This window comes from Maylandia zebra, linkage group LG13 (assembly GCF_041146795.1).
Source record: "Maylandia zebra isolate NMK-2024a linkage group LG13, Mzebra_GT3a, whole genome shotgun sequence".
In the NCBI taxonomy this organism is placed as follows: Eukaryota; Metazoa; Chordata; class Actinopteri; order Cichliformes; family Cichlidae; genus Maylandia; species Maylandia zebra.
In genome coordinates this window covers 14666518-14684894 of record NC_135179.1, presented here as the reverse complement: position 1 = coordinate 14684894, position 18377 = coordinate 14666518, and the positions used below count along the sequence as shown (strand labels likewise).

The 18377-nt window shown below is 38.9% G+C and overlaps 1 protein-coding gene across 1 annotated transcript; it reads left to right on the top strand.

The window, feature by feature from the left end:
• The first annotated feature begins 5840 nt into the window (after positions 1 to 5840).
• On the top strand, positions 5841 to 8307 carry LOC143421857 (uncharacterized). The gene is made up of 4 exons (XM_076891980.1): positions 5841 to 6378; positions 6635 to 6917; positions 7099 to 7388; positions 8217 to 8307. The coding sequence occupies exons 1-4, from the start codon at positions 6173 to 6175 to the stop codon at positions 8305 to 8307; spliced, it is 870 nt and encodes a 289-aa protein (XP_076748095.1). The 5' UTR covers positions 5841 to 6172.
• The last annotated feature ends 10070 nt before the right edge of the window (positions 8308 to 18377 follow it).

Below are 18377 nucleotides of genomic sequence, written 5' to 3'. Positions count from 1 at the left end.
TATGAGCCGAGTTATGCCATGTCGCAAGTTTTGTGAGCTGCTTTTGTGATATTTAATGGATCGGATTACATTTTTTATTTCTCTCCAATATCCGATCCAGTAATTTAGGTCAGTATCGGACCGATACCGATACGTAATATCGGATCGGTCAATCTCTAGTCAATATGGTCCAGAATCTCTGATGAATGTTTCCCGCACCTCGTTGTTTCTATGTCATGAAGAATTACAGCAATTCTGAAGGCAAAAAATAATAATTTATGTTATATATTTGGCCCATATTAACTTTATTAAAGGAAAAGGGCTAAGCTAGGTATATGTGTGCATTGTGAATGTGTGAAATTTTAAAGATAACTTTTAAAATATGTACTGTGCTCTAGTGGCTACTGTCAAGCTCAGCAGTGCCTGCAGAGCCACAAAGGTGTTTCCCGATTTTCTGGTTTATTACAGAGTCTTATTCACAGGAGACTATTTGAATCACCACAGCAGGGCAAGCACAGGTGTTGCTAATAAGATTAACAATGCCTCTGTTGTATTCAAGCCTCCCAGTAAGTCACATCAGCGTGGCAGTAAGCAAACATGAACAATACCAAGACCTGGGAACAGAGAGAGCTCACTGTAAATCTGCCACCATTAATTTAATATTTACAATACAAAAAGTGTTAGAAAGTGGTGAGCTCACCAGACCTTTGTAGCTGTAATCCCCATATCTCAGCTTGAGGACTGTTGCTTGAGGTTTCATTAGCTCATTCCATAACATGCAAACTTTCAACCAAATTATTGTGGGGTGACAGGTTCCAAAAGGAAGAAGAATGCACCGAAGAAAAACAACGTACTTGCATAAATTAAGTCAAGGTTACTAGTGGGAGCACAAGTCAACTTGTGTTTGTGTATGTACAAATATACGTTCATGAAAATGTCAGCTTCTAACTAATTCAGTGCATATTTTACCCAGTAAAGGCAGAAAAAAGTCAAAGTAGTGAATAATAACAGAGTTGAATTTCATTAGTGGCTTCAACAATGCACTAGCACAAATACAATTAACCCTGTGCTATCCACACAAGTCACTTCATTACAAAGTAATTGAGAACCAGTCCAAGAAAGCTTTTTGCACACACTTTCATTAATTTTTATAGTTGTAAGCTAGAAACAAAAGTCATCAGGGAAAGGCCAGTTAAGCTGGACAAAAACCTCTTTGAGAGATTTATTAGAGTTTTATTGTTGCATGAGTATATCATGATGTGCCTAGTGTATGAGTGCACTCTCACAAAACAATGAGATGTCATTCAGTACTGATAAACACTTTTGCATTGGAGAATAATGGGTCTTTTCACTGTGTCAAGTTGCTTATAGTGTCTATTGTGCTTTTTAAATATATCAATGGTTTCAGATGTTGTTTTTGCATTGCAGTGGATATCAATTAATATTCAAGGCATCCTGTTCGGAGTACACATCCATCATGGTCCACATGCAGGCATTTTGCTGAAGTCCCTATGGATTCATTGTCCTTCTAAGTACCCTTGGGTGCAGTCAAAAACAATATGGCAATCATCATTTCTGCATTAGCATTCTGATGCTGAGAAACATATCAGTGGCTGTATTCATCGCAGTATAGGCCATCTGGTGCCTCACACAGAAGAAGCATCATGCTAATATACAAGAAATCAGTCAATCAACAAACTCATATACCCATATAATGGCACAACATAGGCAAATAAGCCCACCAAAACCAAAGTGAATAGTGCTGCTGTTAGAAAACGTGATTTTTTTTCACACATCTAAAACTTACTAAATCCATCTTAGCGCTTTCCTAATCTGAAATAAACTTTAAAGACATGCTTACAGGGAATTGTATTGTAATTCACCATGTATAAAATATTAACATAGACCTGTCTTAGTGTATCTGACAAGGTAAAAGCGAATGGGATGTCCTAAAAGACACAGTTGTACCATTCTGGAGTATCAAAGACTAAAATGCATGATTAATGCCTGTCAGAACAAAGTGCTCACAGAAAGGTGCAATGGACTGTTAATACAGTGTGCTTAGGCGTAAAACTTTCCCAATGGTTGTGTGGAAGGCATTTTACGAATGAACTGGATTACAAACTTTAGACAATTTTAAAAAAAAGTTGTTTTTGTTTGAAAGGTCATAACCGTTAAAATATTATTAAATCTGATTCTTACAAGTTGCAGTAACTGTCAAATCTTACTTACATTTCATTACTACCATTATGCACAGTGTAACCATGTCCACTATGTGCAGACTGGATGGCCTGGCTGAATTTGGTATAAAGTAATACATTTAACAGTGAAGCAGCTCTTATACTGTTTTGATTTTTATTTCAAAGAAATATGTCTTTATTTGGTCTTGCTACTCAGGGCCTGTGTGACTGCGGTAAATGCTATTAGTGTTAATCCACGTCAAAAATACTTGATTTGAAGGGGTTTTTAAGTCCGCCTCCCATTTGGCATATAATGATAACAAGTACCTTCAATCTTGCTGCAACTGTACAAAAAAAAAAAAAAAAACGCTAGGAAAACGGAACTGTAATGAGATGACTGACGGATAGTGTAATCCAGGCCGGTTGTCCTAACAAAAAAGGTTAATAGCTTAAGTGTTTGAAGCTCTTAAGGGGAGAAAAACTGACCTGCCACAGACTGTCTGGGGCAGCCCACAGCCTAACTCAATTTCCTTGCAGGTGATCAGAATAGGATTGGATCAAGTTAACCTGATGCAGGTCAAGAGAAGAGCCAGCATCTGGAAGCAGAGGTGGGTCATGACATTAGAGCCAGCCTATATGGCAAACCAGAATTGTTTGGGTCTTCTTTTGAAATGCAATTACTGTTTTGAATCAAAATTACTGATCCCTGATATTCCAGCTCTTTGTTCACCATGAGTGAGTCTGCAGAAAGCGTCCAATAAAAAGAAGGCCTTTAGTGGTCAGAATGACTCTTCATACAGTGAGAGAGTGTGGTGATTAAGAAGAGAAATGATAAGGGGCTAATGTCCTGCTAGACATTAGCCCTCTTTAGAATTAGCACATATATATTGCAGCACACTGTAGAAGAGATATTTTGTTCTTAATGATTATTGGAGTCCCCCATTGTCTGCAGTTTTTAATGATATTTTACCTTTCTTGACAAATTCTGTCACAACTGAGGACATGATGACATTTCTAATTTACTGAAAGATATAAAACCTTTGATTGCTGAATAGTTCACTGCATATATCTAATACCAGACTGTGAGCCTGCGTGCCTTAAAGGTATGACACTGCACTGCAGTATTTAACTTTTTTCCCCCAATGAATTCGCAAGGACAGTCAAAAAGAAATAAAAGCAAATACATCTGCAAACCAAGTGAGCATTTGCAATCTGACTCTGGAAATTGCTGGAAATGTTTTTGCACGCTACCACTGTTGAAGAAAAACATAACACCCATCCACAGTAAGCAATATTGCTCCCCTCTGTTTGATAGTTTTGCAGCTAATAGGATTATGCAAGAAGAGGCTGCATGTGATGGAAAGGTGGGGAGACTTCCACGATTTATAAGCCTGACAGGGACAATTAAGAGGGCACGCTCACTGGGCTATTACTCAACATGCACAAAATGAAAACACTGCCTTTCATTTACATCAATGAAGCCATGAGGAGAGCAAGTGGAAGTGTAGCTGGAAAGAAATACTCTTTGTTTCAAACTAGGGAGCCCATTAAAAGCAAGCGAGCCTCTGCATTTATGTTTTGAATGATAAATTCAAGCATTTTTGTCACAGACATAGCACTTTTCCCTTGTGTAGTATCCTAATAATTGTCTCTTGACACAGATTGAATGCTGCAACATGCTACAAGTATAGATGGCTGCATTTCTGTTGCTCTTTATTATCTGAATGTGTGTAACTGTCATGTGGTAGAGTGGACTACAAGTGATAGAATGATACTTAACATGACAAAATACAGGATTGTATTGTTGTCTTTACACAGCACAGATCCTGAGATTGGGCATGGGTAAAGGCTTTCAATGTCAATACAAAATAAAGAGAATGATAATGTCAGTTTTACAGCAACAGACGAAAATAACACGAGGTGATCAGTATCCACACCGATTTGTTTAAGAGGAGCCTGTATCCACATCCATTATCATCCTTCCTATATAACCTATCCTGGCACTTCCATGTAAGAAATTGCAGGTAGATAAAAGTATACAAACAGGACAGCACAGCAAGAGGCAATTAGAGCAGCTGCAGCATCTCTAGGATGGCCTGATGGGTCACGTGTGAGTGCAGCAACGAGGGACTTCAAGAATCTCCCATCCCCACATCTGCTGAATAAATGAAGAGATCTCTCCAAAAAGCACAATATTCGTTGACAACTGATCAGGGTGGTGGAGAGGCATGCATATATATGTCTTTGCTCGTGGAATAGATAGAAAGGTGGGTAGCGTGCAGCTCACTATGACAGGCTGTGTTAACAGTATGCACACAGACTGAGGCATAAACATTAGGGTGATCAGAGCAAAATTAAAATTTTTATACACTATCTGGAGAAAATGGATGTCTCACCCATACTGTTTTTCTTTAATCCCACTCCCACAGCCCCTGCAGGATTTGGGGCTATTACCACCCGCTCTTGCAAAAACACCATCCGTTCCCCTTGATCCTGTCTAGATTTTCACCACTGCTATTTTTGATAGTTTTGTATAAAAGCAATCCAACAAGAAATACCGTTTATATGTAGCCTTTATGAATTTCTTTAATCTGAGACAATCATGGTTCAGTTACTCAAATGTTTAGCAAGCCAGTTTTATAATATATAAGGAAAATGGATGTATTGCTTTGACAACCAGGCAAGTTGCATTTAAATGCATGTCTGTCCAGACTCATATAGTGAAGACCCTGCAGGGATTTAATAGGTGGGCATCAAAGATTAATGACACAGTCATGTGAAGTGCATTTACCATTTCCCCTTTTCTTTTCCTAGGTATTGTGGCAGAATAATGGAAAAGTATTGATGATATTCAAGAAAAGTTAACCCTCACTCAGTCAATTTATTGGTGGGATTTTCTGATACGTGGCCTACTTATTTATATTTATTTCTTTTAAGTCAAGTCAGCTTTGTTTGTTTAGACATCAAGTGCCGGCCAAAGTGCTAAACAGAAGGCCAATGTAGACACAATAAAAGAAAGAATTTTAATAAATGAGATCATACACATACATATACATATATGCACATATATACGTTATCTAATAAGATAAAAAAACAAATCAAAAGAAGTAAGACAGAATTGCCCCCAAAAAGTGGCCTAAAAGTAAATAAATAAACATTTATTTATTTATTTTGTGTTATTGCTTTCAGGTTCATGTGAACGTGGTAGCGGGTCATGAAACATTCTGTGTAGTCTTGTTGCCGTGCATGTGTGTTGTTATCATTCTGCTCAAGTAACAAATTGTTTCCCATGTAATACTTAGAAAATCAATAATATGTTATTTTCACATTTTTGTACAGTCAGCCATGCTAACGCCTTCTTTTATGAATAGCACTTTTGGTTTGTGGGCTGGGATTGGGGTTAATTGAGTTGCATGTACACTGTACTATAGAAGGATGAAAAGCACCTAGAGAGGTGGAATTATGCTTGGAGCGAACAGGGATGAAAGTAGGTAGAGAATATATGTGCCGGAAAATACAGGACAACTGAATTTTGCCAACAGGCGAAGCCATCTACAGCAAATGGGGGTGTGAGAAAGAGAGAAAAGACATGGTGGCACGGATGGAGACTAACTGATGAATTACAGTTTTTGCTCGTTGCTTGAACACTATAAACCCATGCTTAGACTAAAGTAACACAACTTGAAGCTTTTGTTACCATACCCCAAACACATGTACCCATACCTTAAACAAAAGTGCTGCTTTGCACTCTGGTTGCAATTATGCAACACACTTACTCCTTTATGCAACACACATGGTCCTGCATACTACACTCTATTTCATACATAAGACACTTCGTTCAAAAATGAAATTTCAGGGTGCCATTTGGAAAACACATGTATCCAAAATACAAAACACATCGGGTAATTGCAACCACTCAAATATACACCTGAAGGCACTTACTTGCAAAACTGAACACCAATTAGCCAACCACAAAAAGCCCTCAGTTTAGCCAATTCAAGAACTTTGCAAGCATGGATGGAGGGAGAGCAAGAGGAAGAGGAGGAGGAGGTCAAAGAGGCCATGCACGGACCCATATTTCTGATGATATAAGAGCAACTTTGGTGGACCATGTCATCAACCACGGCCTGACTATGAGGGAAGCTGGGCAGAGAGTCCACCCACATCTAAGCCGCTTCACAGTGGCATCTGTAATAAGAAAATTCCGACTAGAAAACAGGTCTGTCTTCATCTCACTGCCTTCTACTCTACTCAGATGGTTTTCATAGTACTGTTCTACAGTTACCATATCAAGTGTACAGGGTATTGCAGGGTGCTAATGCTCCTTTTGCAGCCAAAGTGGTAGTTTCTGTGAAACATACCATGATTACTTATATTGAAGTACAGTGTTGTACAGTGGATGATACAGTATATACAGTGAAGTACTGTAAGAAAAATAAGCAAACCGATGACAATATGTGGTTGTATTTCTCTAGAATGACTCGAAGACCTTCTGGGGGAGGACGCCAACGCCTGTTCACACAACGGCAGGAACTTGCTGTTGTGGACCTAGTGAGGGCAGACAATGCCATCCGTCTCCACCAGCTACGACGGAAAATACTTGCAGACAGGCGAGTGTTCAGCAACATAGACCATGTGAGCATCACCACCATCAGACGCATCTTGGGTAAACACAGCATCACCATGAAGCAGCTCTACAGAGTCCCATTCGAGAGGAACAGTGACAGGGTCAAAGGACTTCGAGCTGAATATGTACGGGTACGTGTAACTGTCCCTTACATTTACAATAGAGTATTGGTGAAGTCCAGTAGCAGCTGAATATGTACCATATCAGTACCACATGGATCCATTCTGAGAGCTACACAGGTACCTGTGTGATGGGGTGAGGGTGCTGTATGTGTAGCACTGTAGTACAGTGATATGTTCCCCTTTTTTTCAGAGAATCTTGGCCATGGATGGAGCTGCACAGCCTCATGAATACATTTTCATTGATGAAGCTGGATTCGACCTGAGCAAAACAAGACGACGGGGTCGTAATGTAATTGGCCAAAGGGCAATTGTGCACGTCCCAGGGCAGCGCGGGGGAAACATCACATTATGTGCCGCCATATGCCTTCGAGGGCTTCTGCACCATCATGCAATACTGGGTCCATACAATAGCCAACACATACTCACATTTCTAGATGCTCTCCATGATATAGTTGTACAGAACAGACCAGATCAGCCCAGGTTTGTGGTGATATGGGATAATGTCAGTTTCCATCGGGCTGCTCTGGTCCAGGCCTGGTTCTCCAACCAAAGTCAACTTGAAGTGGTATGCTTGCCCCCTTACTCACCATTTTTAAACCCTATAGAGGAATTTTTTTCGGCTTGGAGATGGCGTGTATATGACCGCCAACTACATGCCTGCATGCCTCTTCTGCAGGCAATGGAACAGGCCTGCGGCGACATTCAGGTGACAGCAATCCATGGATGATTTTGACATGCAAGAGGATATTTTCCCCGGTGCCCAGCGGGAGAAGACATTGCTTGCGATGTTGATGAGGTCCTGTGGCCAGACCCCAACAGACGGCGGGATCCATGAGCCCACGTATGCACAATTGTCATGATTTTTTGTTTACAGTATAGTGTTTTTTCTATTACTGTATTATGGGGGTTTTTTTGTTTTGGTTTTTTTTGCTTTATCTGAATTCATGGTACTGCAATGTACAATATTGAGTAGGTCTATTTGCTTTTTTGGTTGTTTGCAAATGTGTCTCCTGAAAATATGCCTTCTGAATGAACAATGGAAATCAAAGACTGCAGTGCTTTATATAAAGTAGACTAGTGTGTTCCTCCTGCTCTGTAAGTGTTTGCATATGATGCAAGTATGTGTCATTTTGTCAACAGAGTTACATTTTGACAAAGGAATGTTAGGTTTTGATAGCAGAGTTTAGGTTTTGAGAGTAGAGTTTCAATTTGGTGCAGATGTGAATGGTATATTTCCCAGTGTTGTGTCATGTTTACTTGTGTTTAGGGTTTTGGCACAATGAGCAAAGTTTTGCAAAATGTGTTCAGGCAACGGGCAAAAACTGTAAAACAGAAGGGCTCCAGCAAGAGTGAAAAGGGAGACAATAGTGAGATCAGCTATGTATACAAGTACTGCTAATGAAAAGGCATGAGCCACAGCTACAGGCAGGGCAGTGAAAGATGCTCAGATTTGTGTTGGGAATGACAAAGATGGACAGAAACAGGAATCAGTATTGCACACCTTGGACTGCTAAGGGAAGAAGTAAGAGAGGTGAGCTTGATTTGGGTTCTGGGCATACTTTTAAAAGGATGTTGAAGGCCAGGCTACCAGTAAATTGAAGAATGGGAATGTCAAAGAGGAGGGAAGACATTTAAATTTTTTGATTCACAGAAGATGCAGAGGACAAGCTAGAAATAGAAGTGGATAATCCTCTGTGGTCACCCCCTAAAGATGTTTAACAGCTCTGAACATCCATGCTACTGTGACCTGACATGACCAGCAAACCTAAGAAATACAGGATCACACAGCCTGTGATAGACTCTCTTACTTTACAGCACTTGAAAGCTTTTCCTCTACCCCTGCGTCTGATTGGACCAACACACTCTTGTTGATCTTTAAATAGATTTGAAGCTTGATTCCTTCCCCAGCCTTATTTCCTCAGAAATAAGTGAAACATGTACAACCTCCAAACACCCCATTACACGGCAGTAGCTGAGGTCATGTAACCACCTGAAAAGGTCAGAGTTTCTGCATCCACTTAATTTTACAACCACAAGAGGTGCCTCACTGCCCAAACCCTGACCTTTTCCCAAATCTAACCAATTTTATTTTCAGTGCCTGAAGCGCCAAACAACAACTGAGAACGAAAGTATTAAAATGAGCTGAATACTGAAGTCAGCCATATTAAAAACTATGATCCAACACAGTGCATGTCCTAGAGTCCTAGAGTTTGATCCACTTTGTCGCTACATCCTCTTCTGTTGTTGCTGCACATTAAGCAGGGAATTTGCGTACCCATCACAACAAAGTTCCATGACAATGTCAATGAAAAATTCACTTTTTATTGGCATTATTTACCTGGTGCGAACATCTAATTTTAACACATTACTTTCCACTTTTCACCTCTTCACACAGCATTATATTGTGATGGTTTGTTAAAAGTGTCATTTCATGTATTTCTTTGAGATCAGTTGAGCTTTCCAATGCTGGACTGTTTCCAACCATTTCTGCAACATTTTCTTTAACCAGGAATCTGACATTTATACCTCCATCATGCAGTGATGGGTCTTCAGTTGTCAGGAGCCACAGTTTGAACCCCTCTCTCTTTGTCTGTCTTTTATTATTTGTTACACAGCTATTTCTGTTCCTTGTGCTGGGGAAAACAGACTCGCTGAATGTGTGCACCATTATCCCTGGATTTAAATTATATCTCTCCCTACCTCTAATGACCAGCTTTTTACATTGCCTTTGAGTTCTGCCATTATCTGCATTATTTCCAAATCCATGCAAGCATTGTTAACGGGAGCAGTTAGTAGGAATCACTGGCATTTGCTGTGCTGTACCTGCCACAAGCTGAGCCTAGCCATTATCTGTTTGGTAGCTTTCTCTCCTCAGAGGCCTTTCACATACTCTTACATTTTAACAGTATGCAATCAAATTATCTCCATGCTGCCCAGTTTTTTTCACTGGGGCATATTAATAATCACTTATTTTGATTTGAATGTCCAGCATTTATTTTCTCAAAGCAAGATTTTCCCATCTAAATAAACAGATTTGATCAATCAGACCACTACATTTGGCAACAAGTGTGCTCATAGTTCAAAATGTGCATCAGTACTGAATATAGTCTTAGAATCAAGCTGGCGTGTCTTTGTTTGATTCTCAGTGTTTGTGGTACTTCCTGTTTTATTTTGGTAGTCCTTGTCACATGTGCATTTTGTTCAGTTTTGCTTCCCCTGACTTGTTATGTCTAATTTGTTCCTGTTGTGTTCCCATGTGGTTCCACTTCTCTAATCTCCCCTCAGTGTATATACTGTCTCTGTTTTCCTCTGCCCTTTGCCAAAATGTTTGTTTATCTATGCTTGTGTTTTCTTCGGGTTTCATGGGCTCTGTTACTAGCTTTTCTCAGTTTATGTTCTCTGTTATGTTTTCTTTGTCAAATAATTGAAAAATTAAAAATCAGCCTTATTAAATGGCTCACTTTCCACCTCCCAGCTTCACTGAGTCTGCACACCTTGTAGATTATGACACATCATTGCATGATGCCTGATTTTGACTTCATTTTTTTCGCAGTGCGTTTTTTGAGGAATTTTCTGCAAGAACAGTTTGGGATGTCATGCTGCTTTTATGGAACAAGCTACATACTCATAGTGTTTATACATACGTAGTGCAGTATCAAAGACTAAAAAGCCTTTATACTTAAATATCTGTGTGGCCTCACTGTCACTGACTAAAAGTGAGACAAAAAGAATGTAGTTCTCAATCATCAGTGCTCAGCAGAGATGGGCAGTAACGCGTTACTGTAATCTGATTACTTTTTTCAAGTAACGAGTAAAGTAAGGGATTACTATTGCAAAAACGGTAATTAGATTACCGTTACTTCCCGTAGGAACGCTGCGTTACTGCGTTACTAAAACCGTGATTTCTTTGCGAGAATGTCTCACGACAGTGACAACAGCTGTGTGCAGATCAACAATGGATCACATATCGATTGTGGGAGAGAGTATGAGCGTGCAGCATTTAAAGCGTGGAAGTACTGACCTTACTTTGAGTTTGATTCCATAAAAAGTGACAAAAACATTAGCGTCCATCGTGCATGGGAAGAAAACTTCTTTTTACAGCGAAAAAAACCCCTAAACTTCCAAGCAAGCACCGAGTGCGCAACGGCGTAATGCACAACTGACCGCGGCACACCTGCACCAAGGTAAACCTCCGCCTACCCCTAGTCCTGCTTTACAGGTGAAAATAGAGCAACAAGACCGCTGAGTCTTTGACTTTATTTTTTTTCTGCTGCGTTTTACTTGCATCTATTTGAAAGAGTGAGTGTAAACACAAAAAATATTTTATTTTATGTGCTGGAATGTGTAGAAAATAGGTTTAAATGTTAAACTAATTTATTCAAGTCAGAGAATGTTGCATATAATTACATTTTTGCTTGATGCATAGAGTTAAAAGATTAAAACTGATAAAACAAGTTAAAAAAAAAGAGACTTTTCCATTTGATTACATTTTGTATGATGGATTATGCAGAAAAAGTAGAATTGGGCTGAAAGATCTATCGCTTTATCACCTATTCAGGTTGTAAATCGTGTTTTTAAAAAGTAACTAAGTAACTAAGTAATTAATTACTTTTGAAAATAAGTAATCAGTAAAGTAACGGGATTACTTTTTTGGGGAAGTAATCAGTAATTAGTTACTGATTACTTTTTTCAAGTAACTTGACCAACACTGGTGCTCAGTGATCATCAGGTAAAGATGTTTTGAACATAAACAGTGTAAAAGATGAGTGTAGCTACTGTGACATCATACATTGTTTTCTGAAGTCTTGTTTTGAAACTTTGAGATGAGTGTTTCCTCCATTGCAATCTTGATTGCTAAAAAATCCCCACTGTCACAAGGAGGAACGGGTATGACTGTGAAACCACATGCTTTTTGGCTAATGACTTGTGATTGACAACATGTTAGCCAATATGCATGTGGTTCAAAATGACTCACAGAGCCTAAATACAGAATAGAAAATCATCTGTCTGATAAAAACGATACTGAGGTGCATTATTGACAATATCATGAACTTTTCTGTTGGTAAGTGCAGCTGTTTTTGCAGCTGCCTGTATTAATGGTAAAAACGCATATATAGTTTGACAGAATTATTTGTCATATTTAAATGAAAAGTAACTACTTATAAGGCATACTATGTATGTTGTTACGACCCTCTCACACTCATGAAAGCCATGGCCTGCTTTTTGGTTGGCCTGGGAGGATCGTCAGCTAATGTCTTGCAGGCTATCAAAGCTGGCCCAGGTGATCTGCTCAGTCTCTCTTCCACTCCATCTGAAATCAACCTATTGGTAAACTCTGTGTCTTGGTTAGGTTACGTTTAAATTACTTTATATTTGAGTAAACATGTTTTGTGAACACCTTTCTTATCACCTGCTCTGAGCCAGTTTTGTGACAATGCAGCTGGTCTCTAACCATATACATAAAACATGATTAGGCTTAATGACAATGGTTACCGCGGGCAGGGTATTTAAGATGGATGGGTTCCACAAACTGGTGCCCGCTCCTGTGTTTTTTTTTTTAATGGATTAATTCTAAGTAACCAAGTTCTAATCGACAGATTAAAAGCAATACAAAACACCATTCAATAATCAAACTAGCAATCAACCAACAAGTTTTTAAAAAGCCACATATTAAAATAAAAAAAAACAGTAGTTCCTCCAATTTATAAAAAAAATAAGGGTTTCTCATTAGTACACATCAGCTTAAAGTACTGCTATCATCACTGCAGTGAACATTGACAAAGTTTTTTTTCATCATATGCTTTGTGTAAATACATGTTTCCTAAGTCCACATGTTGCACAAGCTCACCTGTTTGACTCCAAAGTGACATTTTGATGTGTTACCAGGTACAACCCACAATCTTCCTGCTCTCCGATTATAGAACTTTGTGATAAAATCCTTTCATTGCTGAAATAGAACTCTTTACAGCTGACTTTCATGAAGTTTGAAACTTGTGTCACCCATGTTGTCTGTTATGTTACATTGTGAAGCTTAGCTGAAATACCTTTTAGCAGCACTTTAGTGCTTTTTCAAATTGATTTCTCAGCATTCACAAAAATCCTCAACACCTGAAAAGTGTTTACTGTTCTCCTGTTTGATGTGCAGCCAGTGTCTAATGTTTTATATGTAACTCATAATTGCAAATACAGCATTGTATACATGTGGGGGCAGAGGAAAGACGTAAAGGCTGGGGAATACGTTGCTGTTATGGTTATATAATTGGAAACCTCCTGCTGCTTGTGCAAAAAAGCCAATTTACTTGTGACCCGTGTCACACAGCCACAATTACCTCCATCCAATTAGAGACAGATCTTTAGCTCAGCCTACAGCAAGTACTTTCAATTTTCTTTGCCAGGAATACTACATTTTGTTTTCAGATCTCTTTTCATAAGGATTGTGCCTTCCATAAAAATCATGGTTCCTGCCCCTAAAAATTAAATTGTTGAGGATTTTGCTGTGTCACAGCAGCAGGAAGGAAAATGTGGACGTGTGTGTGTGTGTGTGTGTGTGTGTGTGTGTGTGTGTGTGTGTGTGTGTGTGTGTGTGTGTGTGTACTGACTGTCTGGAAATGACTGACAATGAATGATATTTTTTCCCTGATTTGTTCTTTTTTTTTTTATCTGTTTTTTTTTTTATTGCTTCTTCTTTTTTTTTTTTTGCTTTTTTTTGCTTTGTAATTGCCAGATAGTGCAGCAGAATTTCTCAATGTGTAATATTGTTTAAAGCGAAGGCTATTGAGCCACCAGTCAATGGGCATTTCGATACAACATCGAAACATTCAATATATGTCCAGTCTGCAGAGAGATCAGAAGTGGGTGTTGAAGAGCACAGTGTGTAAACCCAGTGATGAGTAAGCACTTCCACTATTGCTCCTGACACATCTGACAGCTTCTCTCCACTAATACCGAGCTGCAGCTTCATCTCAAGGGTGTATGAATTGAGACAGATTATTTGGGGAGTGATTCAGAACTGTCATTATTAAGTCCTCAATGCAATATGGTGCGATTCTATGGGGCCGTTTTGAACAAGACAAACCACTCATTCTAATGCCTCTCGTCCAAGCGGCATTTCCAGAAGGGATGTAAAGACCATGACCACAGAAACCAAAGAATGCAGAAAGATAAGGTTTGAAAAAAATGATGAAATTGCAAGAGAGTTAGAAAAATGATAGGGAAAGTAGTTTCAACCCAGGAAGAGCTGATACATTCATGAATCACTGTGATTAGAATTTCTATTCTGCTACTGCAGCCATTACAGCAATTTCTCTTTTCCACATAATTTGTGTTTGTAGATATTTGTATTCATCGTGGCTCCATGGACTCTACACTTCACATTACAAAAGCCACCTGGTTTGAACCGGAAGGAGACACAAACCCAGCCTGGACTGGCTAGCATATTCCTTTTGCCAGTCTCAAAAAAGGATAAATGCATCAGCATAAAATCTGCACCAAATCTGCATCTTCTGCATCTTGGAAATAGGACAGCAGCCAAAATCCTAATGTGTATTCAGTGACTGCAAATAATATTATTAGCAGTTACTGGTATTTAATATCTTATTGCATATAATAATATATACACAGTTTGTGTGTTATGTGTTTGATTAGGGTTAGGGTTAGCCAAGTAGTGTATATTGTTAGAGGTGAGCAAAATTAATAAATAAACCATTGTAAAGTCCTCGGAAGTGATGGGAACATCACTGCAGTGTGCTGTGCTCGATGCTCATTAGCTGACTATAAGTAATCACACAGCATATCAGATTTCTAGTAGAAACAGATGGCCACGCGGTGATCTGAATATTATTATCGTTGTGTTACTGTGGATGTATCAGAAGAGGTTTTTTTTCATTTTATACACAAAATTAGAGAAAAAACTGTTTCAAGCAACACAGATGTTTAGCTTATTATCCATTACACTACCTTCAGTCTGATTGGTGCCAGATTCCTTCTGCAGCATGACAACAAGCCGAAATATACATACAATATTAAGTCGTAAAGAACTGTCCTCGGCTACAAGAAGAAAAGGAACAGATGGTATTGTTCCCTTGATCTTACATCATTGCATCAGTCTGGGATTACATTAAGATACAGAAGCAACTGTGACAGGAGAAATAGTAAGAAGAGAAGAAACAGTACATTCTTAGCAAGTTCTCATAGATGCGTGTAATACTTAGCAGAACTTCTGCCACATTTTAATTTAATATAGGATCTATTTCTGCAGTTTCTGTGTAATAAGCAGAAACAGAGCTGGAAATTGCAAAACTGCCTGTTTCTATTTAATAACATAACCTATTAAAGCAAACTTAAAAAGTGTGTGATTATTACCTGGAAACACTTGTGGTAGTTTCTGTGTAATAAGCAGGAAACAGAGCTGCAAAATGCAAAGCTACCCGCTTCCATTTAATAAAGTCCTGAGCAAGTTTTCAAGGATCCAGACTTTCATGTAACTTTTAAAGGATCTTGAGTGAACTGTAGTTCTCTGGGATTTCTGAGCATCTTTCAAAGATTTTCCCTGGACATTGATGGCTTTTCACTCATTTTCAGTATCTGACCATTTTTTGTTGTTGTTTTTTTTTTTTTCTTGGCCTATCTCAGTGTCTGTGAAGAAAATAGAGACGTGGAGGACAAAAGTGCCAGGCGTAAAAACAAAAAAGTGCATATTTACAACAGATGAACAATATCTGAAAGTCATTAAGTAGCAAAATAACAACAATAACAACAACATCCAGCAAGACACGACACAGGACCTCAAAGCTGCATGAGGTCCCTTCAGCTGATCCATCTACTGTTTGCTGAAGTCTCATTAGAAATGTTAGATATGGTTGCAGTGGAAGGCTGGCTGTCAAGTAAGGCTGGCAGAAACTCACTGGCAATAGGTGTCATGGAGTGATGAATCCAAATTTAAAAGCTTAGGTTGAAATCATGGTCAGGATGTACTGAAGAGGTCAGGAGTGTTGGGACATTTGTAAAACATTGTCATGGTTCGGGGCTGCATTTCAGTCAGTGGTATTGGAGGTCTAATTAAAACTGATGGAATAATTAACGCAGACAAGTACAGTCTGATTTTGACCCATCACACAATACCATTGTGAAACTATTTGCTTGGCTATCATTTTTAAGCATGACAATGACCCCAAACATGTTGCCAATGGAGTGAAATATGTGGAAAAGATTACAGAATGGAGTCTGTCTTGGGGTGAGAGGCAGTGTCCACCCTGGACAAGTCACCAGTCTGTCACAGGGCTAACACATAGACAGACAACAATTCGCACTCACACCTATGAGCAATTTAGTGTTTCCAATTAACCTATCCCCCCTAACTGCATGTCTTTGGATTGGGGAGGAAGCTGGAGTCCACAGCGAGAGCCCACGCAAACACAGGGAGAACATGCAAACACTCAGAAAGATGGTGGAATTGAACTCAGGACCTTTATGCTGTGAGGCAACAGTGCTAACCACCGTGTCACCAGTATATATGTGATATGTATTTTGTTAATGTAAAATGCCCAAAAGCCAGAACGGTATTTCTAATTTGAATACTTTGCCACTGAAGTCTGACCAATATTCCATCAACATAGTCTTTATGCTTGGTGCACTAAATGACCAGTAGTGTTAGTTACCACTGAGATAGGATATGAGCTCAAACGGAAAAACTGATGAGTAACAGTGATTTAATTTGAATGGGCAGAAATGACATCTTCATGCATGAGGGAACTTCAAAGCCATATTTGGTGAGTCACAAATGATGGCAGGAATGATGAAGTGTGGTTTCCTGGAGATCTTATATTAGCAAGATAAATCAAAGCTGTAGCTTCATGTGTGATTAATATTTTTTTCATCTACCCTATTAAATATTGTTCGAAGCACCACACAGAGCATATCTTTTTAGACTAATTCCACATAATATGTTCTGTTCATCTGTGCTATTCTGAGAAGCTTTTTTTTTTTTGATGAGATAAAACCACCGCAAAACTAATGCATATCTGAAAATATCTGATTAGTCGCAACAATATGGGCTACCATGGAAACAAAAAAATCTTCCAGTCTAAAGTAGCGCAGAGTGGAAAGACATGAACCCAAGCACATCCAGCATCACTGGAGCTCAGAGATCATTTCTCACTTTGAAGTGCGCTGTCGACCAGTGCCTGCAGTTGCTGTTGACACAGACTGGAAGCAAACAAAATCTGGGCCATTATGTATTTAATGATGGAAGAGGACATACCCAAGAGACCACAACTGTTACTCTCTAGGCTCTGTGGACAGCAGGCTGTTAGAACTACTGCACAGACAAAAAATAATAATTTGACAATTTTAAGATCTTGACGTGCAGATACTGAAGTGGCTGATATAAATAAAAGTGTACCTAGAAATGAGCGTGATTAAGCTGCAGCGCTCTAGATTTTTTTCACACAAAATTCTGATGAATTTTCTTTACAGAAATTTTCTTTACAGGAAATGTAAAGACTAAGAAGTTTATTCTTAGTAGTAAATCTAAGAAGGAATATACATTTATGTATTGTAGGGCAGATGGATCAGATAGTAGAAGTATGACTCTAGGCAGTTAGTCAGTCAATCAAGATCACTTATTTGTAACAGGAAATCAAGGACCGTGTTGGGGATCATTAATCATGAATTGCAATTCTCTAACTTTTCCTCATTACCAGTAGGTCAAATGCTTAAATAAAAGGTCTTGCAAAATTTGATGCACGTATTAAGGTGTCCCAAAGGAAACATAATGACTTTAGTGAGAAATGCTATCACAGCAAACTTTTTTGTTTTTGATGTAGGGCGCCAACAGCGAATCAAAACCCGACTATACATCCCTGTAAATATTTCTTGTAAAAACTCCCCCAAAACATCATAGAATAAAAATGTACAATGTACCATACAATACTGAAACCAACTTATAAAGCTGTGCAAACTTCTTTGCTTCTGACAATGGGAGTAATTACAAAAGCACTGTGGTTAGGATGCATGCATCCAGTAAGGAGAAGCCACACTGTTTGTCCTTACCGTCGATCGCATCCAGCCTGTAAATTACTGCCATCTCGTGGCTGCAGTTGGCTATTGACTCTGGAAGCAGGATTAACTCTGCCTCCGAATTCACTGAAATCTGCAGTCTTGACTTCATGGACAGGATAAAAATTACTAAATCTCTCTCTAACTCTCTCTAACAAAGAGTTATCTCTAACAAACAACCTGTCTAACAGTACATCTTAAATAGCTATTTTTCTAGGTATTTTCAAAGTGTTTTACTTCTACTTCTACTTTAAATGAATGGTTATAAAAACACTCGTTATTGACAACTAATGGGAAAACATTTAGATGACAACTGAATACTTACCGTTGTCTTGTTGATGGTGGTGGTAGTAGTGGTGGTGGGGGGTCTGTGAAAGTCACCACACATCACTGCTATGTTGCTAATCTTGCTCC

Bases quoted from the DNA above. Each gene is read 5' to 3' on its own strand.
- LOC143421857 (XM_076891980.1), top strand. From the start codon at position 6,173: ATGGATGGAGGGAGAGCAAGAGGAAGAGGAGGAGGAGGTCAAAGAGGC. The intron at 6,918-7,098 runs GTACGTGTAACT...CCTTTTTTTCAG, and splicing joins TTCGAGCTGAATATGTACGG to AGAATCTTGGCCATGGATGG. The intron at 7,389-8,216 runs GTTTGTGGTGAT...AAATGTGTTCAG, and splicing joins AACAGACCAGATCAGCCCAG to GCAACGGGCAAAAACTGTAA.